Genomic DNA, 27,752 nt, shown 5'->3' on the forward strand with positions numbered 1-27,752 from the left:
TGTACTTCTCTACATGTACTTTCATACTGGTTTTCCTCTCACACCAGACTGTTTTAAAAATTGCTATTCAGCAAGTAAGTGCTTTGCACTTCAGTTCTCCAGCATTGTGCGTTTTGATGGTGGCACGACACATCAAAGAAACACAAATTTGGGCAGGCCTACATTTAAAAGCAGATAGAAACATCCTTACCTTTTTAGAGAATAGAGTTGGTGTTTATCCATAGTCATGGTACATTTTTAATTTTTTAGCTTTTTATTTAAGATGACCTGTGTTTTAAAATAATCTCTTCTCAGTTTACTGTTGTCCTCTTAAAAAACTCATGTAATAATTGGAATTTATTTATGATTGCAATGTCAGGTTTGTTTTTTACTGAAACCATCAGACAGCCTCTTCTAAAGTGTTTAGTGCATTTTAGGCCTAGATAACTTGTCTGAATTTAATCTGTATGGTTGGGTATGGGATGCTCACTCTATTTCAGAGTACTGAGCAGATAAATATTGGCTCTCTTTATTCAAGATGTGACAAAAGATCACTTGCTTTTTGAGCCTCTGCTTGTAAATTATAAAAAAACTTCACTTTACATTGTTATTCTGCTGGTGTGGAGTCCTGACAGTTTGTTGCTTTTGGAAAGGGTGTCAGATTAAATGAGAGGTTTCCTTAATACCATCCCATTTTGCCTGCTGAATACCAACATTGTCCTTGAAAAATGACCTTCCTGCTTCTTTTTCTTCAACTGCTCTTGGAATCAATACTTACTTCTACAATCCATGCTCCTACCCATGTGTACATTCTAATTTATTCGTAGATCACAGTCAGTGTACCCCAGGGACCTTCGCCTTCTCCTAAACCGCGGTTCAAAAGTTACGCGTACGCGCAGGCGGTGTATGTCACAACCCCTGACCAAAAAAGGAGGCAGGTTCCTCCACAGGTCTGTCAATATTGCAATTTTTTGAGAGAGTTGTTTTGTTAAGCTCGTGTTTGGAGTGAAAGAGCTCATGCACTTTGCTTGTATGTGATCTTAATGACCTGCTTTTTCCAGGACTTTTCTCTGTCGAGTGTTTACTTTTTTCTGTATATTTCTGCATGGCTGGCAATAGCTGTTGTGCTGATTGTAGGGGATGATTAACATTCAAGCACTGCTGTTTCAGAATCAGAAATTTCCTTCTTTGTTCAGTCATTTTTTAAAATAGTACATATATTGCCTTAAAAAAGTATTAGAAGAACAAATCTAACATAAGCCATATTTGGCATCTATTATATTACAGCCCCAGGTTCAGTTATGGAAAAAAAAAAAAGAACTGTTGGCTTTCTCTCTTTTTCTTACCCTTCCTGTTAAAGAAAATAGTTAATGATGGCATTTCTCAGAAGGTTACTGTAGTTGGAAAAAAAGGTGAAACAAGTATTAAATTTTGCGCTGTGTTATTGGATTACAACAGTTGGTAATTTTTATCACAAATGGCATCTTGCTGGTACTGAGGTTAAGGGGTTATATTTGATTTTTTTTTTTTATTTGTTTGATTTTGATTTTACCTTTAAATAGCTGGGGTGGTTTAATAAAACTTGTTTTAAGTAATCCTTATAATGAGAATTTCAGTAGTTGAATTTTTATAACTTTTGACAAGTATGAGACCCAAAGGTCATATTGTGTGCTGCAATGTGATTTCCTTTCATTACTTCAGGGAGAAAAGATCTCTGTATATGTGGTGCTACAGTTTGAGTTTGCCTCTAGGTACTTAATTCTGTCTAACATCTAAAAATCTATTGCAAAATTATACTTCTATTCAACATTGTATTCAAATCTACTGTTCAAGTGACAGGTTTTTTATTGAAAAATGACTTCCTTTAAATACTCCAGGACAGAAAGCCTGTGCACACAAACATGAGCCGTGCCTACATTACTCTAACATCAAATGTGTTGCAGTGATGAGTCACACAGCTTTGAAACAAGATGGTTAAAGCAATTGTAATTGTTCTACTTAGAGACACTATACAGATATTTTAGAGTAATGAAAAGTTATTATACAGGATAGATTTTTTTTCTTCAGGTACTTTTATTGTGATCACTTGCAGGTTTTTTCAGCACCTCTGCCATCAAAAGTAATGCATAAACTGAAATAAATGAAGTCATTTCTACACAAAGCATGGTTGCTGAAATTTACTAAGATATAATTTGATTATCCAGTCCTCATCTTGCATTCCAGTTTTCAGATCTCTTCTTCTTGAATTTGGAAGCTTAATCTACTACACCTTCATGCAAGAATTAATACAATATATTATAATTCTACCAATATGACAGGAGCTGAAGACATAACCAGAATCTGAGCCAAAATGTGCTACAGCCACAACAGATATTAACAAATGGAAAGCATTTACTTAAGATTCCTTTGGGAAAGCCACCAAGCAAATTCTCATTATAATCAAGATAAACTTGAATTATACATATAATAATTAAGATCCCAAATCAATACATAGATTTAGTAGTCAGTGGTTTGGTTTTTTTTTTGCCTTCAGCTATGTATTTCTTAAAGAAGAGCTGTTGTTTACCTGTTAAAGCAAGTTTATAATGCTGGTTAAATAGTGGCTCATAATGTTTTCTCCAGATACATGGAGCTGGTATAACTTAATCCCATCTATTTTAACTAAATAAAAAAATATTATTTCCTTTTCATTTCTTAGTAGCACTTCAATTTTCTGCCAGCTATATTATGATTTTTGGATACCTTTATAAAAAATGCAGTTGCCTTAAGCATTTCAGGAAAATCTAATTCTCTAGGGGACTGCAATAAAGAAATCAGAAGAAATTAACCTTTTTTTTTCTCTTGGATTTTTTAAAGTTTAAGTAGGTGACTCTAATTTTCATCTAGTTATCAAAGAAAAGTTTATTAGATTTAGTTGATTGTTGCCTGCCAATTTCCATGGTATTTTTGGTGCTGTCATAGAGAAGCAATTTTCACAAAGTATTTCGGTCTTCTGTTAAAATCATGGAATCATTCTTTTTTTCTCAATCTCTGCAAAATTTTTGCTTATAGGACTTGAATATTATAATTTCCCCAAAACAGTCATAATTAAATAAGGCCTCTTTCCAAAGATTTTGATCATGATCCTTCAAATTTGACCAAATATGGGTTTTGATACATGGCATACATTTGCTTCATATGTCAGTTGTCAGAAATTGTAAGAGAGATGAATTGTCATTCTCTGTGCTCCATATTGGCAAGAAGGAATAACATTTCCTTTCACACCATCATTTGTCAAAGTTCTTTCTCTTCTAGCTTCTACCCTTGTCTTTTCTTTTATGTCACATTTCACCTCATTTCTCTTTCCTCATCTTCACTCTTCCTAGTAGCTTCACAACTTGTGTGCCTTCAAATTCACCCTTCCTTTCCGAATTCTTACTCTGCACTCAGGAGGGTACTTGCAAGACCTTGCAAGTATTTCCATTGTGCAAATTGTGGCCAGAACAAGTTTTGCTTTTTTCAACTGTGACATTCTTCAAATTCAAGGGCAATCATTGCTCTGCAAACCTGTTCACTCAGTGCCTTCTTGTTCAGTCAGTGCTTTACCACTTCTGGTTGAACCAGTGAAACATTTTCAAATGCCAGAGGTAACACAAATAACAGTTTTTCTGCTAAAATTAAAGAAAGGTTTTCCTCCTTTACCTTGTTTACTTAGACACTTTTAATAAACTCATGAAGATCTTTGGTCAAGAATCTACTTCTCAAACCTGAATCCTTGAATTTGCTGAATGAACACTAAAAAAGGTCCAACAGGAAATATTTATGGTTTTCAGTTTTTATGTCAGTTTTTATATGGCAGTTAGTTCTTGGCAATTACAGAAGACTTGACTGAATTTGCAGGTCTGTATTTTGTCTTGTATGTGTTCTTGTAATAAGGCTTCACTTTGAAATATCCAGCTTAACACACAAATAAAAGGATCCTCAAGTAATTTTCTGAGACATTTCAAAATCCTAATTTAAAACTACTCATTGTTTTCTGTTTATATTTATGAAAGCACTGGGGTTTGTGTTATTGATTTATCTCATTGAACACCTGACCAAGAAGAATGTTGTGTTTACTTTACATTTTGGTCTGTTCCTAGTATTGATCCCAGGCAAAACTCCTATCTCACTGCTTCCATTTTTACTTGTTCTACAGGTCTTTTAAATTCCTTGGGAGGTGGTGACTCTACCACTTCTCTAGGCAGACTGTTCCAGTGCTTGATAACCCTTATAGCAACAATTTTTTTCCCATTGTCCAATCTGAACCTCTCCTGGCACAACTTGAAGCCATTTCCTCCTCTTCTATCGCTTGTTATGTAGAAGATGCCAACCTCCCCCTCACTACAAACTCTCTTCAAATTGTTGTAGAAAGCAATAAGGTCCCCAAGTTTTCCCCCAAGCCTCCTTTTCTCCAGGCCAAACACCCCCAGCTCCCTCCGCTGCTCCTCATCAGACCTGTGCTCCAGACCCTTCCCCAGCTCTGCTGCCCTGCTCTGCACTCACTCCAGCCCCTCAGTGCCTTTCCTGCAGTGAGAGGCCCAAAACTGGACACAGGATCTGAGGTGTGGCCTCACCAGTGCCGAGCCCAGGGGGACAATCCCTGCCCTGGTCCTGCTGCCACACTATTGCTGATCCAGGCCAGGTGCCATTGGGCACACCTGGCCCCTTGAGCACACCTGGATCATGTCCAGCTGCTGCTGACCAGCACCCCCAGCTCCTTTTCCTCCTGGCCTTTCCAGCCACTCTGTCCCAAGCCTCAAGACTTTCCTGGGGTTGTTGTGACCAAGGTGCAGAACTTGGCACTTCGGCCTGTTAGACCTCATTCAATTGGCCCATCAATCAGCCTGTCCAGATCCTTCTTCAGGGCTTTCCACCCTCCAGCAGATCAATATGCCAACCCAACTCGGTGTCACCTGGAAACTGAGTGAGGGCAACCTCTATTCCTATTGATAAAACAGTGCTGAAAATATAAGCATTGAAAAAATGGGGATGAAGAAAATCTGTGAGTATTTTGAGACTGGTGATTCTGTAAATAAGCTTCTGACAGGTCCTGTCAGAAAGGTGAGTCTGTAAGTTTGGCTGCCTTAATTTATCTATTCAAAATCAAGCCCATTGATCTCTATAATTGTTGATTTTTGCTCTTTTTGCAGGAGTTATTTTTTCTTCATTCCACATTGTATGAAGTGCAGCTTGTGTGCAGAATTACTGTTTAAACTTTAAACTGACAAGCTTCAGTGTGTTTGAATTGAAATAATTTGAGATGAAGTAGTGGTAAATAGGGACCGTATTTGCTAGCCCATCATGATGTGATTTGGGTCCTAAGAATTAGGGGCTTCACCTCAGGCTTCAACCTTGTCTTTATTATTTTCTGAGAAACTCCTAACCATCCAATCATTACTTGTGTTTTCCAGAAGTATTGTAATTCAGTTTTCTTGTTTTCTGGATTTTTTTAATGTGAATCTTACCCAGTTGCACTTTGTCAGTCAGTTCATACCTGTAATAATTAGCTCGAAAAGTCACTAAAAGCTCCTTATAAAATTAAGTTGAATTTATTCCCACAGCACAGAACCCTTCTGGCAGTCTTGCCTTTGAGAATGGTGGTTTTCTAGACCCTTAATTTGCCTCACTCTTGGTCTCCTGCCAACAATTTAACTTCTTTAAAACTGCTGTGAGACCTCCTTTCTGGGACTCTTGAGGATTCATCTGTGCCACAGAACTTACAGATGGTACAGCATCACAGGATTGCTTTATTGCTCTCCTTTGTACTAAACCAGATATTTCTTTTACTTAGAAGCTGTGATCTAAATACTGTCCTGTTTACCTTATGGTGTAGTCCTCTTTTGGAGAGGCATCAGAAGACAGTTAAATACAGACAAATAGAAGTTTAGTTCCAAATTTTTGGTAGTATTTCTAATGTGATAAGTATTTCTAGTTATCACATAAATATCCCATTGTGTCAGCATTGGAGGGATTTATGGCATAATTTAAAATAGAATTTGGGAAACTGCAGGAACACTGAATTAACTGCACATTTGGTCACTAGATCATGATGGATATAATTTGGGCAATGAGTATAATGATAGTCTCAGGTGTTAGCCTGGGTATTCTCATTTAAATAGAAACTTTCATAAACCTAGGAACTGTTTCTGTAGAGCTAAATAAAATCCCTAGGGTTCAGACTAGGCATAATAAAATAGCAAAATTTGCCATCAGAGGTCAGAACAAGCAGAGATGGAAAAATACAGCTAAGTGCAAGTCTTCTGGATTTCTTAGGGAGCTCTCCTAGATGCCATATGTTCAAGGAACAGTTTGAAAAATTATGAAGCAGACATTTTCAAGTGTGTTTATATATGTTTTATAGTTTCAATAACAGTCTGGAAAATTGATGGCTTCTTGTCTGAGCCTGGAGGTCTATCAGGATGACAGTTGTTTCCTGTCACTGCTTTGTGTGTAGCCACCAGCAGCATTTCTAAGTAATTTTGTGTGTGTGGTTTGTTTCTGTTTGTTTGGTGGGTTTGTTTTTGTTTTTGTTGGGTTTGTTTTGTTTTGTTTGAATGTTTACTGTAGATTCTTTTTCAAGAGGTTTTGTTGTCAAAAATGTTAGTACTCTTATGAGTAAAGTGATAACTTGTAGTGGTTCTAGTTTCTAATATATCAGAGCTTTTAGTCTACTTTATTTCACACACTCATTCATTTGGTTTCCCCCAGAGCTGAGTTCATGAGATCTCAACTTCCCTGCTGGTCCAGCTGTCACGTTGAGCTCTGGCACTGCTTTGCATTCACAGATGTTGGACATCACTGCCCAAAATTCTTAGGCATCACCTGCTACTTGTCTTCACACATCTCTGTGTTGACCAACAAGAGCACAGGAGGAAATGCTGTGAAGCTGCATCAGGGGAAGTTCAGAGTGGACATGAGGAAAGGGCTCTTCACTGAGAGGATGGTCAGTGACGTGGTCATAGCACCAAGCCTGTGAGAGTTCAAGCAGAGCCTGGGTGTTGCTCTTAGTCACATGATTAAAGTTTATGCAGCCCTATGAGGAGCAGGGAGATGGAACCAATCCATCCCGATCTCATATATTCTGTAATTCTCTGATCTACAGGATCTTTCTTCTAGTCAGCATCTCTTCCACCTTATTTCCAAATCCCATTCTCTTCCCTGACACAAATTCTTTTCAGGATGCCTCTTTTAGTCAGCAGGTGATCTTTGCATAGCCATGAGACTGCAGCTTTCCCAGTCTAAACAGTCTCTAGGCAGAAGTACAACTCATGATGAGCCTCACCAGGCGTGCTTCTTTCTTCTGCCTCTTCAATAATGGCAGGATTTAGAGCATGCTAAACCATGTCTAGACCATTTGTTAGCAAAACTTACAACCAGTCCCAGCTGCTTGTAGCTGGCAAGTGGCAGGAATCAGCCCAGGAGCTCAGAAGTGCAATTTCAGGCTTTCAGCTGCCTCTGCTCCAAACATCTTTGCACAGCTCTCTAATCCCTGTACATGTTCCTGTTCACATTCATTAGTGAAAGTGGGGGTTTTCCACCTCTAATGACAATTCTTTAGTTTGTCATAAAAAGTGATTACTTCTGACTTTTCTCTTTTTTTTACTTTTGCTTTTTATTGACCTTAAACATACGAGAGAAACCCTTATTAAAAAAAAAAAATATAAGAGAAACCTTTATTTTTATCAACTATAGTTTTTTCCTTAAAGTAGCTGTAAAGCTTGTTGAACAAGGGGCACTGGAAATGCAACATGGAATTTCCCATGTGATCTGTTAGTCTATTCCTTAGTGACTGATAAGAAAGGGTGACATGTTTTTCATAAAGTTAAAATTCCTAGATAAAATATATCTGCTGTGTATTCAGATTGAATCCAGTAGCTGAATAAATTGATAATGCCATAATCATGAGTGTACTTATAACTGGTTGGCAATATTTAAGAAAAACCCCATTTTCTAATAATTAAACTTGATTTGCATTAAAGTGGAAGGTTTCTGTAAAATTTTTTTCCTAATAGAAACGTGGAAATCTTATACCAGTCATTTCCTGATTACATTATTGATGAATGTGTTTTTGAACAGACAACTGTACATACTTTCAGCAACACACTTTTACCTAGACTGTCTTTTTATTACACGTTCTCTTTAGGCATTTTTAACTAGCTTCAGTGCTATTTTAAATTCCGTCCGTTTGGGGGTTTTTTGTTGTTTTTGTGGGTGGTTTTTGTAGGTTGTTTTTTTTTTTTTTTTTTTGAAAAGTACACTTAACAAGAAACAAGAGTTTCTTAATTTCAAATTTGGATAGTGATACAGCTGCTTTTTTTCTTTTAGAAAAGTCTGTTTTAAAAGTTCTAACCAGCACTGAAAATCTGGTCTTGCCAAATTTTAAAACCTTATTAATATGAATGAGAGCATTCATTTAATTTCACTGAATTTTGCCGTTTCAACTGTTTTGGCCTCTCATTTTGGAAAAGAACCTTTATTTCATGGTTGCTAAATAGCTTAATGTTCAAGGCCTACAATAAGATATATAGGATAACATTTTAAAATGTTCTTTTAAGTAACTTTGTGCCACTGAATCTCTTGAATATAAAGTATGTGTAAGGTTTATTAAAGATGGATGTAGATAAAGCAAATAAGGACACATATTCATTTACTGTGAACATTTTATTTTTTTTATATCCACAATAAGTAAAATAGTATATTAGTAAATTAGAATCTCCCTTCGAGTCTGTAGATTTTAGGCAACAGTGCAGAATTTCTTGTATCAGCAGTGGATTTGATGCAAAGGAATGGCTAGATAAAACATAGGAGACGATAGTAATGAAAATCCTTACTGGTAAACAGATTGGTGTTCATTTTTTCCTAATCTGAGGACTGAAATTGAAGTAATTTGAGGGTTGGGACAATTTGAAGTACTTATACATCCCCATTTCAAACACTTAAGAAAGGCCTTTCACTTAATGAACACAAAAAAAAATAAATTTAGTGTGAGATTCAGAAAGCAAGCAATTAACTCTTTGCACTCTGTCATTACACCTATTAAAACCTCTGAAATGCAAAAAAAAAAAAAATAGAACTCATCTTTTGAAAAACTTGTCAAATCAACAGGACACTTTAACACATAAAAGCAATTTAAAGTAATTTTCTAGAGACAAAATTATAGTATCATTACAACCAGCATTATTGTTAAAATTTTGCTCATCTCTGTATAGCATGTGAACTTTTCAATAGCATGAAGTCTTGCCTCATAATTTTAGATAGTATAACTTTATTTTAAAACTGACTTTATTAAGAATTTTTCTTACTTATTAATTTATCTAGATTTGACATTAGTAAAATTAAAAAGGAATCAAAGATGACATTGTCTGGTTATATGCTAATCTAATAATTTTTTTGTGTGTCCCTTTGAGGATTATTAACAGCATGAGAAAAAAACCCCAAACCCGTAATCCAAAGAAATTCTGCAATATTGATGTAGCAGCAGCAGCACATTTTACTCCTGTTCTCATGAACAGGAGAGAAAGTTTAGTTTAGAGCCTCCTTGATCAATGGCTTTGCTGGCTCTCATCAATGAGAGAAGTTCCCTTGGCCCCAACAGTTTCATCCTATTTCTCTGACTTTCTGTGCAGTGAACAGGATACACTCACTTTAACATACAATGGTTTTCAGAGGATTACCTCTGAAACATATGGTGGTTAAACATATATGAATATTATGAATACATTTAGCATTTTATTTTCCAATTAAAAGTCATTGAGTTTTAATTACAATACTTGTAAATTTTCTGTCCTATCTTGCACCATCACATGGTTGAATTCTACACAGCTAAAATAAAACTGATGAGGATTTTAAATTAAGATGGCTTTTAAAAATGTGTGCAGAATCTGCACTGTGCCCTTAAAATGCCCAAGTGTAGCTGTAACTTTGAGGAAATACCTTTGTGTTTTACTCCTGTAGAAAGTGTTAAGACCTCTGTGGAAAAACTTTTGTGCCCCCAGGTGCATGAAATATTCTTCATTGTGAAATCTAGCATATTTTTGCTGTGTTACAAATGGTTCTATTGATTTTGAGAAGCCCAAATCATTACTCCATGAGAAAGTGGATAACCATTTTTCCTTCTGCCTGTTGTATTTAGCCATTCCATTGGAGTTGTCTGTTTTCAGGGTCTTTAGGAAGTGCTGTGGGTTGTTTGTTAGTTCACTTTTATATGGCAGGGAGATCTGCATGTTTGCCTGAAGCAGTGACCTTTGAAGGCCACATTGCTGATCTCTACCGATCAGGAAAATCCTGATATCTTTCTTTCATTCAATGATTTTGATACAATAGAAGCTGTGCCTTGTAATGCTTGTGTAGAAAACTCTCCCTCTAAAATACTGTAAAGTGTATTTTTTCGTTTTGGTCTGCATGTACAGATTTTAGATCCAAGTATAGAAAAGAAAATATTCTTAGATTTTCTATGTTTATTTCCTGCAGCAAAGGTATATGTCTCTACATACAGCAGTATTAAAGAATTTTGCTTTATAATTTTCTAAGATTTATAATTATTTTATTCAATACTATGAATACAGGTGTGTTAGCCTGTGGTAATCTGTGAGCGAAGGGGGAAAAAGGAATAAATACTAAGTTTTATAAGAAAAGTAGATTTAGGGTGGAGGGTAACAAACAATTTTTTAGATGCTGAAAATTTATTTTAAAATTCCAGTCCTGAAAGAATAACACATAGCAAAAATAAACCAAACTTCAAAAATATAAAAATTGTATGGAACAACATGGTGTTTGTAGAGAAGGCATGTGTTTTGTTCAGACTTAATTAAGGTGTAGCAAAGAAATACATTTTGATGTAATAAATAACTCTTAAAAATGAAAAAGGAAAGTTTAGTTGTTTCATAGGGATGTCATTAAAGCAGAAACAGTCATTTAAGTAAACTGTGAATCATGTAGTGAGGTATCAAACTTTAAAAAACAGATGTATGTTTTAAAAGACTCCAAAATGGAATTTTCCCCCCAAAAAAACAAAGTGATTACTTGAAAACAGTAGCAATCTTTTATGGAAGTAGTTATAAGAACTTTTTGCAAGTAATTTGGAACGTAATAAAAAAGAAAAAAGCTTACCTCTGAAGCATGAATAAGAATAAAAATCTGGTTTAAGTTAAAGCCTAGCTCCCATTAATATATAAATATATGTGTGTTTAGAGGGGGCTGAAACCACAAAAATCATAGACAGGTGAAAGTATGATATTCAAGTTTTATGTTTGATGTTTATGTAGGCCATCTTCCAGGTTTATGTGTTCCTACCTTCTTTTTTTCTGCTGTAATCTTTACAGATTTCTTTTTAATACTCACATCCTATCTAACATAACAATATTTGCAACTTCTACCAAAAGTGCTTTTTATCTTCATTTGAACAAAATGACAATTGGCTTAAGATCTATTGGTCCAGTATATTGTTTGTATCAGCTTCTGAATTGCCAATTCTTGCATGCTAAGGTTGATATTTCTTCACTCTATAAGTAAAACATTTTCCTAACTTTCCTTTTGAGAGGTCTTCTGTCTGGTAGTTTGGAGTGGTTTGTGTTTTGTTTAGTGGACAACACATATGAATTTCAGTTCTGTGGGTTTTTCGTTTTTGTGGGTTTTTTTTTTTTTTTTTTGGTGGGGGGGTTTCAAAAATAAAGCAAATCTAATATTGATTTTTCTCTATTTTGTATTCTAATAAATTTCTCTTGGAGTACCAGCAAAAGAATTTTTAAAATAATTCTATTTTCTGTCGAAAACAAACAAAAACCATAAACCTGAAAAGGGAGAAGGGGGGAGGTAAGTTCTAAAGATTGCTTTATAAAAAAAAACCAAAAAACACCACGAGCAGTAAATTGAGATGCAAGTCAAAGACTGTCAGTGAGATGAGGGGACTTCCTAACTTCGAATTTAACAGTAGGATCAAAAATTAAAGATTCTACAGCATTTTGTCCATTCTGAAAGGTATTGAGGTATGATAACAATACATGACTACATGTTTGCATAAGTGTTCCCACTTGAATTTCATTGGCCAAATGAATTACAAAGTACAATTCCATAGCACAGTATGTGTTGTATGTTACTCCAGCCCCTCAATGTCATTTTATTCAGTAGAGATTACCTTTTACAAAGTGTCCTCTAGGCTATTTATAATTGACTACTCCCTTCCAGAGTACATTCAGTTTCTGTCCAATATCTTTAGTCCTAAAAATTGCCTTCAGTATTTCTCTGATCTCATTTACGTCTATTCACACTCTTAATCACAGCACTCCTGTGTCTTCTCTATGTTACCAAGAAAATGCTCTGTTTTGCCATGCCATCTTTTGCTTGTTCTCATTTTTTCATGGTTCTCCTGTCCCTTTTAAGTTCAGTCTCAAAATCTCTCTCTTCTGCAATGAGGGCTTAAATCAAGTTTTAACTTGTTCATCTTCAGCCTCCTAATTTTCTGTTTTTCCTTTCACTCTTTAGCCTTGTTCCTGGTTTTTTTTCCCTTTCTATGAATATACATGATGGCAACTGCAATGAATATGCTATTTAATACCTACAGCTTAGAGCCATGCATTATATTTTAGTGAATATGAGTACATTTATATATTATATGGGGAAGGATAATATTGCTTCAAAAAATTAAACCTGTAAGGCACCTATAATTATTTTCTGCCACATCAGCAATATCAGGAAAAATTATTTGTTAAAATATTTGAAGATTCTCTTTCAACATTCTGGTAACTATTTGAAGAGCAAAAATAGTTAATTTATTTCTGGAAGAATGTACTATGAGTAAATAAATAAATCTCAACAAGTGTGCAATTCCGGAATTGGGACATTGCTTTTCACTGTAGCTCTTTCCTCTAGCAAAGCAAAGAGGAAATGAGAAGATGAAAGCAAATATTGAGAAAGAAAGAATAAAGATAAGAATATGGTTTTCAAACAGCACATTTATAATGTATTTTTTAAGCTGACAATTTCAGAATTACTTGTATCTGTTAGGAATTTTGCATCTACAAAGCTACATATTAGTTGTACATTGTCTCTATAGTGTGAATTTAGAAGCTTGTAACTCACTGGTTCATGCCCAACTTTTTAGTAATTGGATCTGACTACATCTGAGTATTCTCACTTACTCATTCTCCACTGATTTGTGGCTCAGAAATTTCTTGACCTGGAGATGGCATCTTTTTATTTGAAAGTCTTCAGTAGATTTTTATCCTGTTCTTCTATCCATTAACTGCTCTCTGTAAGCTTTTTAAGAAAGTTTTCTGTATAGCTTTCAGTATTCCAGAAGGGCTTCTTCCTAGTTCCCATTCTTATCTTTTGGAAGTATTTTAGTATTTTCTGTATTAATATCCAATTTATCAACCTGAGGCTCTGCATTCTGGAGAGGAGGAAAATCCCTTTGTGATATGATTGGTTATAATTTTGACTTATTCACAGCTTTTGATTTATTATTCAGAGCATGTAGCTACAAGAAATGTAGTTACACTACAGAGTTATTAAAAAAACCACAAATATTAAATTACTTGATAATTTTCTGTAGCAACCTTTTGGTTGGTTTTTAATTTTAAATTGAAAACATATTCATTGCAGTGGTTTCTATTGAAGGATAAGAACTCCTTTAATAGAAGCTAAAATACATTTTGGGAGAGTTTAAATACAAAATGGATAAACTGCATAAGAGCCATGAATGAGATATTAATCTTCAAGCAAATTTCACTACTGAGATTTTAGATGTCATTGCAAAACCACCTATTTTAATAATTCCTTCCAACTCTAATAGCAGAATTCAATAAATGCTGTTGAATACTCTGAAATATCCAGGACCTCAACCTCAGCTTCACAGAATCTGTGTAGTGTATCCACTAATTGAATCTTGCCTCAGAATCTTTATTTCTCAAAAGAAAAAAATATCTTAGACATGTATCTTGTTGAAGTTAATTGCTGAGGCTGTTGATGCTTTTGAAGGCATTTTGATATTGCACTATGTGAAAACATAAAAAGAGTTTTGAAGTTAAATATTTTTATTGAGAAGATGGGAATGTCTTTTATGCTATGGGATAACACAGATTTTGCTGACAGCAATGGCAGGAGAGAGAATAGGGAGAAAGAAAAGGAAGAAATAAGAGCTGAATGGGATGCTGAAAAGAGAAGGCTACTTTTTCTTCCAGAATGATAGAACCACATTTATACATTTTCATAGTTTTTTGAACTATAAGGCTGTAGAATTCACTATAAAATAAATGTGAAAATAGAAAAAACAAAACAAGACAAACAAACAAAAACACCCAGATTTTTTTCTTGCTTTTGGCCTGCATTTCTGTAATCTTAATCTTGAAATCTCAATTTGTATTTTAGCAGGATACCTTTTGATATTTGTTTCTTGATTTGTCTGTTGCCAGAGAGAAGTGGGGTGCAGTCTGTATTTCTATCTCAATCTCCTGTACGACATGCTAAAAAATAATTCAGTACATTTTTTGACAATCCATTTGCATTTCTCTTACCTAAGAAATGATTCACCTCTTTCCATTCAGGTTTTCTGTTTCATTTTTTAATAGTTTTTCTCCACATGGAGGTTTTGATAATGCAATTTAGAACATAGAACATTTCATAGAATGGTTTAGGTTAGAAGAGGTGTTAAAGATCTTTAAAGACCTTTAAATGTCTTTCTCAGAGCAGTCTCCTTCAAAATGGGTGCTATTGTAGTCATTACAACATTTAGAATTTGCATTTTAAAATTGAAATTAAATAAGCATGGCCATTATCTATTCAATCTTGCATATTTTTCATGCTACTGAATTATTCTGTGACCACAATTCAAATTTTAAGGTGGTCTGATCATCATTAGTGGATAAAAATACCTTTTCCTTTTTTTGTCTGTATGTATGTGACAGCACAAAACACTCTGGGAATTTCTCAAATAAGCTGAATCTGCTGATCTGGAGTTATGTTGTTGGTAGCATTACTGGGAAAAGGCCCCAGGCTTCTTGACCTGTAATATTTCATCAGGGCCCAGTTACCATTCACTCTTGGAGAGTTCTGAGAAGACTCATTAGTTAATACTGAAAACTTATCCTGAGGTGAAAATTTCACCTTTCTTTTTGTAGAGTGGGGTCTAATTTATGTATTATGTAGAGGTCAAATGATCTCACAGTCTACTGTGTGACATGACAGCACCTGAAATACACTTCCCCTTAAAATGTGCCCAGCTCTGTCATCAGGAAAGGGAAGGTTTGAAGAATGGTGGGTAGACAAACCCTTTCAACAGGAAGAAATCATAATTTTGTTGTAGATTTATGGTGAAAGTAATTCAATTCAGTCATAGTCAGTGACTGAATGGTCAGAGCCATGGTTCATAATTGCTGGAATAGGAAGTGCTTTCCTTAGAGAGGCAAATACTGGTGTCTTGTCATCATCAATGCTACAAACAGCAATTCATTTTTATGAGCAGCAAAACTCAACAAAATTAAAACCCATAAATAAACAGAGGCTGAACATTTTCCCTGGAGACTTTATGAAAGCAGTATGTTTTGATACACTTTGAGTCAAGTAGCTACTAAGCAAAACACGATTTGATATTTTTCCAAGTACAGGTGTGTTGAAGAAAGAAAGCTAAGGGGAAAATCTTTCTGCAAAGCACTGACTCACTTGACCATGTATGCAAAATGAAAAAAGTTTTCTGCTTTTTAGAATGTTTGATCATTATGGGCAGCTGGCAGCTTTGATTCCTATCTCTTAAGTCTGAGCACCATCATACCTATCTTCACAGTTCCCAGTCTTAGTCTCTTCCCCAAGCCAGTTGATTGCAGGTTTTTTTCACTGTCTTTAAGTTGTCTTAAGCTAACTTCCACACTTGAGTCCCCAAGGTGCAACGTTTTGCTTTAATGCCAATAAATTCTTTGTCTCTTTCAGTCTTTATTTGTACCAGCTGTACCCGTGTAGAGTAGTCGACAAAATTAATTTTCTTTTATTGCTTTCCTGTCAATAATTCCAACCTTTTCCTTCCTTTGTAATGAATGTACTTTCATCAATACTGCCTGGCTCTGCCTTTTCTCCTCAGCATATACATTGCCTAAGCTCCATTGATTTTTAATGACCTAATAATCTGCTGCATCTCAAAACTGCAGTTGCAAGGACAGGTCAATTCATCCAGGTGGAAACATATGCAGCAGAAATAGAATCACAGAGAAAATCAAGTACTGAAAATGTAACTTGTCTCAATTGAGCAAGCAAAACCTGCAATTTTTCAGATTTATCATAAGGCCAAACCTGTGTGGATTTTTTGACAAATAGAAAAAAAAAACCAAAAAAACATTAAAACAAAACAAACCCCCCCATCAAAAAATAAAGCCAAACAAAAAAATAAAGCCAAACAAACCCCCCCCACCTTTCTTACTCTACATTAATTTACAATTATATTTTTTAAATACTTAATAAAATGGAAGTTCTAGCCTCATTTAGAACAATGAAATTGTTAATGTTATAATAACAAGTGGTCTGACCCAATTTATTTTATAAGTTTTATTACTAGAAATGACTCATCTGTTGAGAAAACATAATCTTGATTGTTGAAGGAACCATTTTATCATGTAGTATTTTAACAGTCATAATTTTGAAATACAAAGACAAATAAAATAGATTTTGTAATGAGAAAATTGGAGGAACCAAAAGAATAAGCAGTGGTTTCATTCTTAGATGATAGGAGGCATAGTTTGAGAGTGAATAATGTGAACTATTTTCTGAGATACTAATCCTGCAAAGGGGGTGTTCAAAATGAGAAAGATACTCTCAACTGAAATTGGCCTTTAATAAAAAATGTTTCTTTAAAATTTTATGTCTTTGAGTTTAAAAGCTTTAAATGTCCAGAGCCACATTCTTTATCGTTAACAATGGGACAGGCAGTTTCTGAAGTAAGGAAATACATAATATAAATAAGAGTGCTGGAATGAGCCCTATAGATTTCTTGGAAAACTACTTTCTAAAGCCACCCAACTAGCTTCTAAAACTCAGAATCAGTCTTTATGTATTAATCGAAACATTCTTTGGGAATTTGCTAACACAACTAATCCTTCTCCTCCCTTTAGGAACATAATGCAATAACAGGTGAGGAACACTTTGACCCCTCATTTTCTCACCTTGGAGGAGCTACAAGTTCATGGTTTAAATTCTGTGAAATAATTAATACATTTGCCAGAAATAGCTAATTTTTTTTCCAAGCTTCTGAAGGTCAGAGGATTTTTACTTTCACTTACTATACTTTAAATTAAATCTTCAGAGTCCCTGGGATCTTTCTGCCCCTACACCCAAGCAGAAGATGGTGAGATGCACAGAGATTAAACTCCCATTGTTTTATCTAAGTATAATTCATCCATGTGCAACAGAAAGTAAAGGAAAAAAAAAAAAAAGTGTCTAGAGGACAACATATAGGTCCAGAGCAATTTTTTCTTTTTACATCAGTCCATATGAACAACCAGGATTATTACATGAAAAGTCTCTGATGATTTTTCAAAACAGTCTGGGAGAGGACTGCCTGACTGATTCCCAGCTTCATGTGCTGTAGTGTTCATTAAACATTTAAATTTCTCATGCCATTTTCACTGGTGTTGGTCAGCACCCTCCCAAGTACAGCGACCTTGGGAGTTCACTGGCTCCGGGCGGGTTCACCTGCCACGGGAGGCCGCTGTCCACGGTCCTGGAGAGCCCAACAGGTCTCAGTTTAGGACTGCTGCTTCCAGGGTCACGAGACAATTGCCTTTAGTCATAGTAACTTTCCATCTTGGCCACAGTTTGGGTAAATTTCTTTAAAGGTTGGATAAAAAACTGTTGTTCTGCTCAGGTTGTTTCATTGGTTTAGGGAAGAAAAATTACTTTCTGAGACTGTTCATTAAGAAACAGTTGGCTTGTTAGCCAACATAAGTTCATGGGAACAGATAATATTTGTGATAAGTTCAAGGCCAAGGCTCACATGCATTTCTGACATGATTGTGCAGACCAAGGAGGAGGGAGGGATGCACCACCACAATGAGATTTTTTTGAAGTTTTTATTCAATAAATTACTCTTTTTGCTCTAAGACAATCAAGTTTGTGTTGCATACTCATTATATACTTTATTAAGAATAGAGTTTGATTTAAGAATGAAACTGTATTCATATTTAGGCAGCTTTTTTCCCTAAGAATAGCCTTCCTAGCATTATATGGCTATAACAATTTGACTTCAGCCTGTCCTCATTGTTTTTCATTGTCTTAAAAAATATGGTTAGAAACAACCATCACAACTTAGATATCCATATTAATAGCTGTTCTATCCATGTAGTATATGCAACACCTTAAAATTCTATTTTTCCTTACTTTCTTAAGAATTTCAAAGAGATTTCATATAAATTCATAAACAAGAACACTCACAGGTTGTGCTGTTTGGTTGCCTACCAATGTGAATTATAAGTATCAGAGGTTTCCATTTTTGTTTGTCTTATGTGGATTATTTCATTTTAGAAATATTCTTAGTGCTGCAGGATCTGCACACTTAAATTTGGGGTTTATTAAGGGATGAATAATGGGTATAATGATCTTTGAAACTCTACTTTGGTTTTGGTTTTTAATACAAAGATTATGCCATAAGCATTGGGTCAGTAGTTGCCCCCTTCTAAGTGTTTCATGTTCCATTTACAGCTAATTTTACTGATCTGATACCTGTTTTTCATTCAATATGCAATATAAGCAAGGATGGCCAGTTATCTTTTGGAGAGAAAACAACACTGACAGAAGTAGTAGATATGAGATATAACAATGTTTATAAGTATTTTTTGACAAGTCAAAAAACAACGGTTGCCTCCAAGGAGTGTTTTTTATCCTTGAAGACATTTTAGTGTTACAATTTTAGAATTCTATCCTTGTGTATTTTTTTCTTAGTCTTTTTCTGTTTCTCTTACATCAGAAAATAGCCTTTGTTTCCCTTTTTTCCCTTTTTTTTTTTTTTATTTAGAACACAATTTGAAATACCTGAAATACCTACAAAACTCTTTTTGTTTCTATTTTTATAAGAATCTTTTAGTTTTTATACTTCTTTGAGTTATTACAACAGATCTGAAATTAGCCTAGGCACCATTTTTTTTCATAGGTCATGATTCCAAGATTTTTCAATGCTCTTCTGTATGATATTTATGTTAGCATGAGAGAAAGCAGAGAAAGTACTGATTATTAGGAAAAATTATACTCAGTAGCTGTTCCTCAGACAAAGTGTTGTTGGGGGTCCTTAGTTAAACACTTGGCATACATGAGACAATTTGGTGTCTAATCTAGAGAAAGAAGACTTTTTCAAACAAATTCAGACAACATAGATTATCACAGATCTCTACAAACATGATATCCCTAACCTCAGTCAACAGTTAAAGCATATTTTTACACTAGAATAGATATGAATATATACCATGAAGCATTGCTATGGAAAGAAAAAAAAACACTACCTGTGAAAAGCACTGATCAAGTTATCCCTTTCCACAGTGGAGAAAAATATATCTTGCTGCAGAAATGTGATGTGGTTGGGTGCAATTTCTTATTGTATTGTATATTGTTTGAAATCTAGAATTACACAGGTCAATAATTAATTTGTGCTGAAGGGATAAATGGTGATGTTTTCTCTGCTTCATTATTTATATTTCTTTAATATAGTACTTCCTTTTAACCAAAAAAAAAAAAAAAAAACCAAAAAAACCCAAACACAACCCACTCTATAAAGCTCATCAGATTTCCAAGCCTGCTTTTCCTGATGAGGATTCAGTTACTGACTGTTGTGCTTCTCACACAAGTGGTGATAGTCATGACTTTTACCTAGCCTATCACATTTGGGGATCTGCATAAATTTCATGTGATTATTCGATCTATGCATTCCTGAATGAAGCTGTTGTTGTGAAGATTGGAAGTTTCATTTTTAATTATTACATTCCAAGCATTGCACTCCCTGAAGTCAGCTCACTTGGTTGGGCTCTAATCCCATATGGGCCATTCACGTAAGAGTTGGGCTTGATGATCCTCTGGGTCCCTTCCAACTCAGAGCCTGCTGTGTTCTCTGTGTTCTTGTTTGTGGTTCTAATGATAAACTTTACTTTCAGTTCTAAACTGCAATGAAAGGCTTTATTAGCTGCTTTGAGCATTTTATTGGCACAAATTTGTCAGTAGGAACAATTCTTGCCAAGTATAAAAACATTAAGTGCCTTGGGTTTTTTTGGGGTTTTTTTTGTTTTTTTTTATGGAAGCATAACCTTATTTATATGTATAGATTGTTTTTAAATTAAATTCCTGACAAACTAGCTAAACTTATTCAGAACTTTTTGAAAAACATATGGGATGATATCTTCTGTAGCAAATGCATTTTTGTCTTCTGTTATGTCCTTGTTTTCCACTGTTACACTAATCAATGAGTACATGTTGATTTCTCTTTACTTTATGCAGTAGACCAGAAATTTCTGTTCTCAAAAGAGATTTGGCTTCTAAAAAATAATTATAAGATTGGCCTTTGCAGAAAAGAGAAATCAACAGTAATACACTTCTGCTTGATTTTAAAAAGTTAAAATTTCGCATGAGTTTTTGAGCTTTTCCAGCTTCCTAGAACAGTTTTCACAAAATATGTGTCTGTGGATTGCTCAAGCCTAGCATTGCATGTAGTGTAAAGGTTTGTTGATTCAGGTTTTTAAATGTCATGTTTTTCATAGATTCTCTGCAAAGTCAGAACGTAACTTGCTACTTTTTTTCATATATAATTTTATGAGCTTCTGTGGTAAATATCTCTCTAAATATGTGGTAAATATTGTTCTCATTATTCACTATTCAGAACACTTGATAGGGATTTTGAATAACAGTGTGAAATATCTAATTAAAATATAAGATTTTTTTTATTCCCCTAAATCTTAACTGATCTTGGTTAGTTAACTGATTTTGTATTGCAAAGTACGTCCATGTATTGACCATCAGATTTTTTTTTTTTTTAAGAATACATTGTTTTCCATTTATTCCTTTGTAGAACTGTCTAAGCAGGTGCCATTTTCTTTGCTCTTACAATTTTGGTTTTGATCAGGTGTTAGCAAGTGTTGAAGAAAAGAAATTTAGCACCGTGCGGATGGGGGCTGGAGATCTTGAAAACTACCAAACTGCTTTAGAAGAAGTGCTCACGTGGCTTCTCTCTGCTGAAGATGCATTACAAGCACAAGGAGATATATCCAATGATGTAGAAGTTGTTAAAGAACAGTTTCACACCCATGAGGTATATGTTCATACTAATATTTTGAAATTTATTTATTTTATTCTATTGTCTTTGATTATTTAGGGGGGATTTGTTTTGTTTTTATTAATTTTGATTTGGAGAATGTAAACTGGAGACTCTGCCCTACAGTCATAGAATTGTTTAGATTGGAAAAGACCCTTAGAATTCTGAAGTCCAACCATTAACCTAACACTGCCAATTCCACCACTAAATGCTCCTGAATGCTGCATCTACACATCTAAGGATGGCAACTCAACCACTTCCCTGGAAGCTCATTCCAATGTTTGGGAACATTCAGTGGAGATTAGTTTTTTTCCCTAAAATCCAATCTAAACATTCTCTGTTACAATTTGAGGCCATTTCCTCTCATCCTGTCATTTGTTACTATACCCACCTCTTTGCAACCTTCTTACAGCTCGTGGCAGAGATCAGTAAAGTCACCCTGCAGCCTCTTCTTCTCCAGACTAAACAGCTTTTTGCCTTTTGAAGAAAATGAAAGTGTTTATTTCCAGTTTATGTTACAAGTTTTTATGAGGGTTTGGAAAGATTGAAACCAAGGTTGAAAATCATGTTCGCAAAATGGTGCGATTGTGTTCTTTCATTTCAAAGAATGCAAATCAAAACTGGATTTTTTTTAATTTTTAATGTTTTTAATTGTCAGGGGTTTATGATGGAGTTAACAGCTCACCAAGGACGTGTTGGTAATGTTTTGCAAGTCGGAAGTCAACTTCTATCAACTGGAAAACTTTCAGATGAAGAAGAGAATGAAATCCAAGAACAAATGAATCTACTTAATTCTCGTTGGGAAAGTCTCAGGGTAGCAAGTATGGAAAAACAAAGCAAGTAAGTAATATGTCAAGTGTTATTACACCATATAATAATTAATTAATTAATTTTGACTGAAACAATCCTGAACTTGACTAGCAGTTGAGATTTTCCTTCACTGTAAACAAAACTCCATCTTTTAACCTGAAATTTGATGTGCAGTGATTTTGAGCCTTGCATGTTGTTTGTAGCCTGGGAGCCACATAAAGCAGCAGCTCCCAACAACTTGGACACAGATAACACTTTAACCAAAGTTTGCATCACCTACCTCACTTTTATTGGAGTGCAAATTACACTATTTTAAAAAGTGCAAGGCCTATAGTTTAAAGTTGAGTTACAAGTAGAAGTAGAGAAATAATCTATTAAATATTCACAATAATATTTGGAAATTTTTATTATTACTGTATCTGATTTTGATATTTTGATTTACATAGTGCCATCTGGGATAAGAAATTCCATAAATGTAAGAACTTATGATTATGCCACAAGGGAGTAATTTGGTTTATGGGATACAGGGATAAAGTATATATTTTCTTACTTTCTTCATAAATACATATTGAACATATTCAGTTATTCATCTTGCTCCTCTTTGTGCTCTTTCCAGTTCTACCTTGCCTTTTGGAGTCAATGGTTTGCCTATTGTATTAAAAAGTGAACTGTGGTTTTTAACAATTGCATGACATAACTCTCTTTCTTCCCATATATTCTTAGCAATTCCAAACAATTGTTTTCTTTTCAGCTTGCTGCTGAGTACTGAGAATGTTTCCTTTATTCTGTCTTCCTTTGACTATAAAATTGTTTCTGAGTTTCAGAAGTTTCAACCTAACTTATTCCAATTCTCATATATTTTTGGAGAGAAAAAAAATCTATGACTCTTTACCGTAGGGAGTTTTTATTGGCCATACTTATTTTCTTTTAAATCAATACATGCAAGTCGTTATGTCTTTGAGTGGTACTTTTTCTACTTGAAATGTCCTTTAACACCAGTTGTTAAACCCATCTTTCAGCTGCAGCTGTAGGTCATTGCTTGGGGAATTGAGTGGCCTGGTGTCTTCTAAAGCAGGTTATATTTGGGTAATATGAGTTCAGTAGAAGACATAAAATAATAAGGGCTTCACAGAGAGTGTTGCACTACTATTTAATTTTCTATACAAAAAAAGAAATCTGTGATAAATTCAATGAGATTTGGGATAGGGCAAGAGAAAATTTCTCAGGAGTTATATACCTAGATATAGTTAACTCTGGCCTTTTGGTCAAACCACTGTGTTTCAAGAAACTGGCTGGATGAGTATAAAAAGTTTTCTTATCACAATATAATATATTTTGGGTTATTGTACATAATTTAAACTCTCAGTATCCATCTTCTACTTCAATTTAAAGCACAATCTTCTGAGCAGATTGCTGTAATCTTGTCCATAAGGCAACAGTGCCATGTTTAGCCAAACAGGGATGGTTTTTGTGAAGATGAGAACAGCAAGACTGTCTGACCTCTGTAATGGTAATAGGAATTGTGAAAAAAGGTACCACACTTTACAGCACAAGGAAAACAAAAGCAAGTTATAAACAAGGACAGGAGGAAGATATACTGATAAATATGCTATAAAAATGAAAGGGTCTTATAAAAAGTGATTTAGGAGGTCAGAATGTCAGAAGAAGTTTGGAACATTAAAATGCCTTTGTGTAAAAGCAGCCTAGATTGAATTTCTCATGTATTCACTATGTACTGAAAGTATTTGACTCTTTGAATAAGCAGTGCGGTAGCTGTGCTGAAGGAAAAGTGTCTTTTTATTTTTTTTAATCCTTCCTCCTGGCCTTTCCCAGTATTCTCTATAGTAAAGCATCTCAGTGATAAATATGTCACTGTAGAGAAAAACAATGCAATTTACCCCTTTATGGGGAGTTCAACAACTTTTAAAACACATTCAATTCATTTTTTTTTAATTTGAAACTTATTCGGGCCGTACTATAAAAACAAAAGTTTTTATAATCTCCTGAGGTATATCAATAGATATTAAACCCTTATATCAGATGTTTATAAAAGTATTTTGAAAGCAAGGAAATACCTGTTGAATGGTAAGAAAGAAGAAGCATTCTTTTGCTTTAGGAATGAACTGTAATTATGTTTTGTGATTACTTAATTTTTAAGTTTATTCTCCTTACTTCAGAATAATGTCAATATTATGTACAGTATTTGTTTCATCATATTTTCCTTTTCTTAAATTCAGTTTACTGTAACAGGTTTTCTGTAGAGTTTATTTAATTTAATGCTAAGAGGAATATCTCCAGGATGAAGCAGTGTACTTTATAATAGCTTAGTTTAGAACATCAAGACAATAAAATGCACAGTTGAAAGTGAAGGACTGAGATCTAAGATCCCTAATCCCTTGTAAACCATGGGCTTTATTGAAACAGGGTATCATCCTTCTGTACTCTATCTGTAATTAATAGAGAGATTAGGATGGAAACAATACTATATGAGTCCTCTGGTGGTTTTAATAAATCTTTAAAATATAATTTCCGGTTTAAAATAAAAAAAAAAAGATGGAAAAAAACAAATCTGAAATCCAAAAATGCTGTTGATAAGCTTTTGTTAAGGAGAGTTTCGAGAATTTCTGAAGAGGAAAGTCTAAGTGGAAATCTGTCATGGATTTTTGGCCAGATCCTTTTGGATCTATCTATGCAATTTGATTAGGCAAAACTGAAGTATTTCCTGGTAAAATTTCAGAGTATTTTCCATTGAATAACTGAAAATATAATATTTTTTTTCTATTTAATATCCTAAAATTAGAGGAAGCCTGGTAAGATCAGTTGTTTGAGCAGTTTTCAAAATACTTGTAGTGAATAAAACAAGCTTTAAAAAAACAGAGTGTAGAAATATTGAACTCCAACTCTAATAGAAATGCAACTGGAATACAAAGCTTTAACAGATAGAATATTATATGATGTAATCAGTTCCTAAAGAAAAAGCTTCAAAACAGTTTGTCTAAATCAAAACTATTTCCAAAAAGTTTGAATTACCTTCTCTATAGAATGTGCTGTGTTGGAAGGGACCCATCGGGATCATCAAGTCCAACTTGTGGCCCTGCACAGAGACCCCAACAGTCACCCTCAGTGCCTGAGAGAATTCCCCAAACACTTCTGGAGCTCTGTCAGGCGGGGGCTGGAACCATTGCCCTGGGGAGCCTGTTCCCCTTCCAAAGCATGTATTGAAAAAATATATATTTCTCTTCTGCCTTCAAATGTAACCTTGTGAAAATGTGTTAGTATATGGGCAGATGTTTCTGCTTGTTATTTTCTTCACTTACAAATTCTAATTATTTTTTATTTGTTTTACAGTTTACATAAAGTCCTAATGGATCTGCAGAATCAGCAGCTAGCCCAGCTAGCTGAATGGCTGACTAAAACAGAGGAAAGGACAAAGAAAACTGATTTGGAACCCTTAGGTCCAGATCTGGAGGACCTAAAGCGCCAAATAGAAGAGCATAAGGTATGCTGTGATGGGCTTCCAAAGGCATAAAAACCAAATTGGATGTTTGACATTTTAAAATCTCTACTCTTTTCATTAGAGCATAGCAAAGTAATATGAAATCTTGGTTTAATATTTATTGTTCTATACAGTTAACAAGCTTTTGTAGACTTACTTTATCACAACTGTGAGTTTTATTCTGATATTAAAAAAATATTGCTTTCTTTTTATGTATAAGCAATATACTAGAATATTCAAGGCAACTGTAACATCTTTTCATTACATTAGAATGAAAATATATCAGATTTTTTAATGCTTGTGTATTCTTCTTGGTTGTTTTCTCTTACATGTTGTAGCAGCAATGATGCAGTTGTCAGATCACATAATATTGTTAGGACTCCAGAGGTCCTGAATATGTATTTGCACTGAATATATATTATGCACTGTAAAATGCACTACTTTCTAGTAGTAGAAAATAATTTTTTGTAATGTATCAAAACAATAAAAAAAACCAACCAACCAAACTCAGGAATGGATGGAATTTAATAAGATGGAATTTGGCCAATTAATCCCACATTACGTAAGGGTAATTTTTAATTGGAAGAATTAAGAACTAAAATGAGAGAGAGGGTAGTTTGTGTAGTACTTTGAATAAATTTACTGGATTAGAATGCCTTGCTTCATATTAATTAAGATTTTAAAATAAATTTTTATATGTGTCTACAGGACATGATGATGATAAGGAAACACAGAAAAATATAGAAAACAGAGGTGATTTGTCTGGTGGTGGAGATTTAATATGATGACCTTTTAATGTCTCTACATCAATGGCTCAAAGCAGTTCCTTTCCATGGTGTCTTGAGAGATTTTAACACCTGGTGCTTCTTGGCCTGTGTCAGTGCTATCCCAGGTTTTAGAGGGCAGATCATCCTGAAAAACAATTCAAACTGAAATCAGCTTTTACAGTTCTTTTAAAAATAGGTCAAAAGCTGCAAAAGACATCATGATGCACTTGTGTGTTAAAGATGATTTCTTTGCATTCTGATTAAGGAGTGCTACTGAAGAAGAATACAAATTCTGCAGCTCCTGCTGCTGTTGGTGCTGTCTGTGCTTGCCCTGTGAGGAGATAATGCATTTCAGTATGTGGGTTTGCTAGCTAAGGACACTTTCTGATATTAAATTTTCTTTTCAAAAAAGACAGAAGGAAATTATGAAATGGTAATTGGAGAAAGGAACATGAAAGGTTTTGAATACATCAGTACTAAGACTTGAATAACTTTACTCCTATTTCTATGCATTTTATGCTTGAATACTAACATAAAATGCAATACCTGTATTTATGCAATTTCTTCATGCTGCTTCTTTCTGATACTGAGAAAAATAGGTAATTAGCTTGTATTTGAAGATTCTGAGTGAAGACATGCAGAAATCTCTTTTGCACATGCTTGTTCTTCACTGTGGTATATTGAGTTAGTGAACATTATTTATGTGTATTACTTTTCCAATCTGTTTCATGTGCAAAGGGGAATTTAGCAAGAAATGCTGGAAATAAAATGGCTTGGATTTAATTTTAATTACATTTGTATTCCTCTATCCCTTGTGTTATTCAGAAGTAAGAACAGGGTTTTCCATTCCTTCAGTTATTGAGAGAAAGTGTAATATGGTTTTATTGTATTTTACATGTGGCAAAGCTACATCCTGTATCAAGAGTTGAAACAATGGACTTTTAATAGGACATTTATTGCTTCATTATTAAACAATCAAATAAAAAAGCAAAACCCCAAACCATTCATATTTTCTCTTAGTCTCACATGAGTCTGGTTGAATCAGAAAACAATGTTTTGTAAATTCATAAGAGGAAACAAAAGTTTGAAATATAAAAAGCAATCATCATTTCAAATGAAACAGACCAGCAAACATGTTAGGTTTGGGTTGTTATCATCTTGCCTCTGTCTTCTCTTTACCCTTATACATCAGATTTCTTTATTCTATGTGTTTTAAAATGATGTTGCAAAATATTGGCCTCGAGTTCTTGTGACTGACGCTTCAGTTTCTCTGATGGAACGTATTAAAAAAAATCAAAAAGAAACAACAACAAAAAAAAAAAAAAAAAAAACCACAAAAAAAACCCCCCACTAATATGTATTGGGTATGGCAGCCAAAAATCAGACCAGAGAAAGAACACAACATTCTTCTCAG

General features: G+C 34.4%; 1 protein-coding gene across 5 annotated transcripts in view; it reads left to right on the top strand.

The window, feature by feature from the left end:
* The window catches only part of DMD (dystrophin), a 1,043,683-nt gene that overhangs the window by 316,275 nt on the left and 699,656 nt on the right, over positions 1-27,752 (top strand). For 3 of the 5 annotated variants that reach the window (XM_054291254.1, XM_054291257.1, XM_054291256.1), the window contains exons 9-11: positions 21,077-21,262; positions 21,924-22,105; positions 25,424-25,574. In XM_054291254.1, the coding sequence (XP_054147229.1) occupies positions 21,077-21,262; positions 21,924-22,105; positions 25,424-25,574 (519 nt within the window). Of the gene's footprint in view, positions 1-806; positions 930-21,076; positions 21,263-21,923; positions 22,106-25,423; positions 25,575-27,752 lie in introns of all 5 variants that reach the window. The other 2 variants (XM_054291253.1, XM_054291263.1) reach the window with 1 other exon arrangement.

Source organism: Melozone crissalis, unplaced genomic scaffold (assembly GCF_028551555.1).
Source record: "Melozone crissalis strain CALT ecotype California unplaced genomic scaffold, PUWL_Pcris_2 ptg000090l_1, whole genome shotgun sequence".
Classification (NCBI taxonomy): Eukaryota; Metazoa; Chordata; class Aves; order Passeriformes; family Passerellidae; genus Melozone; species Melozone crissalis.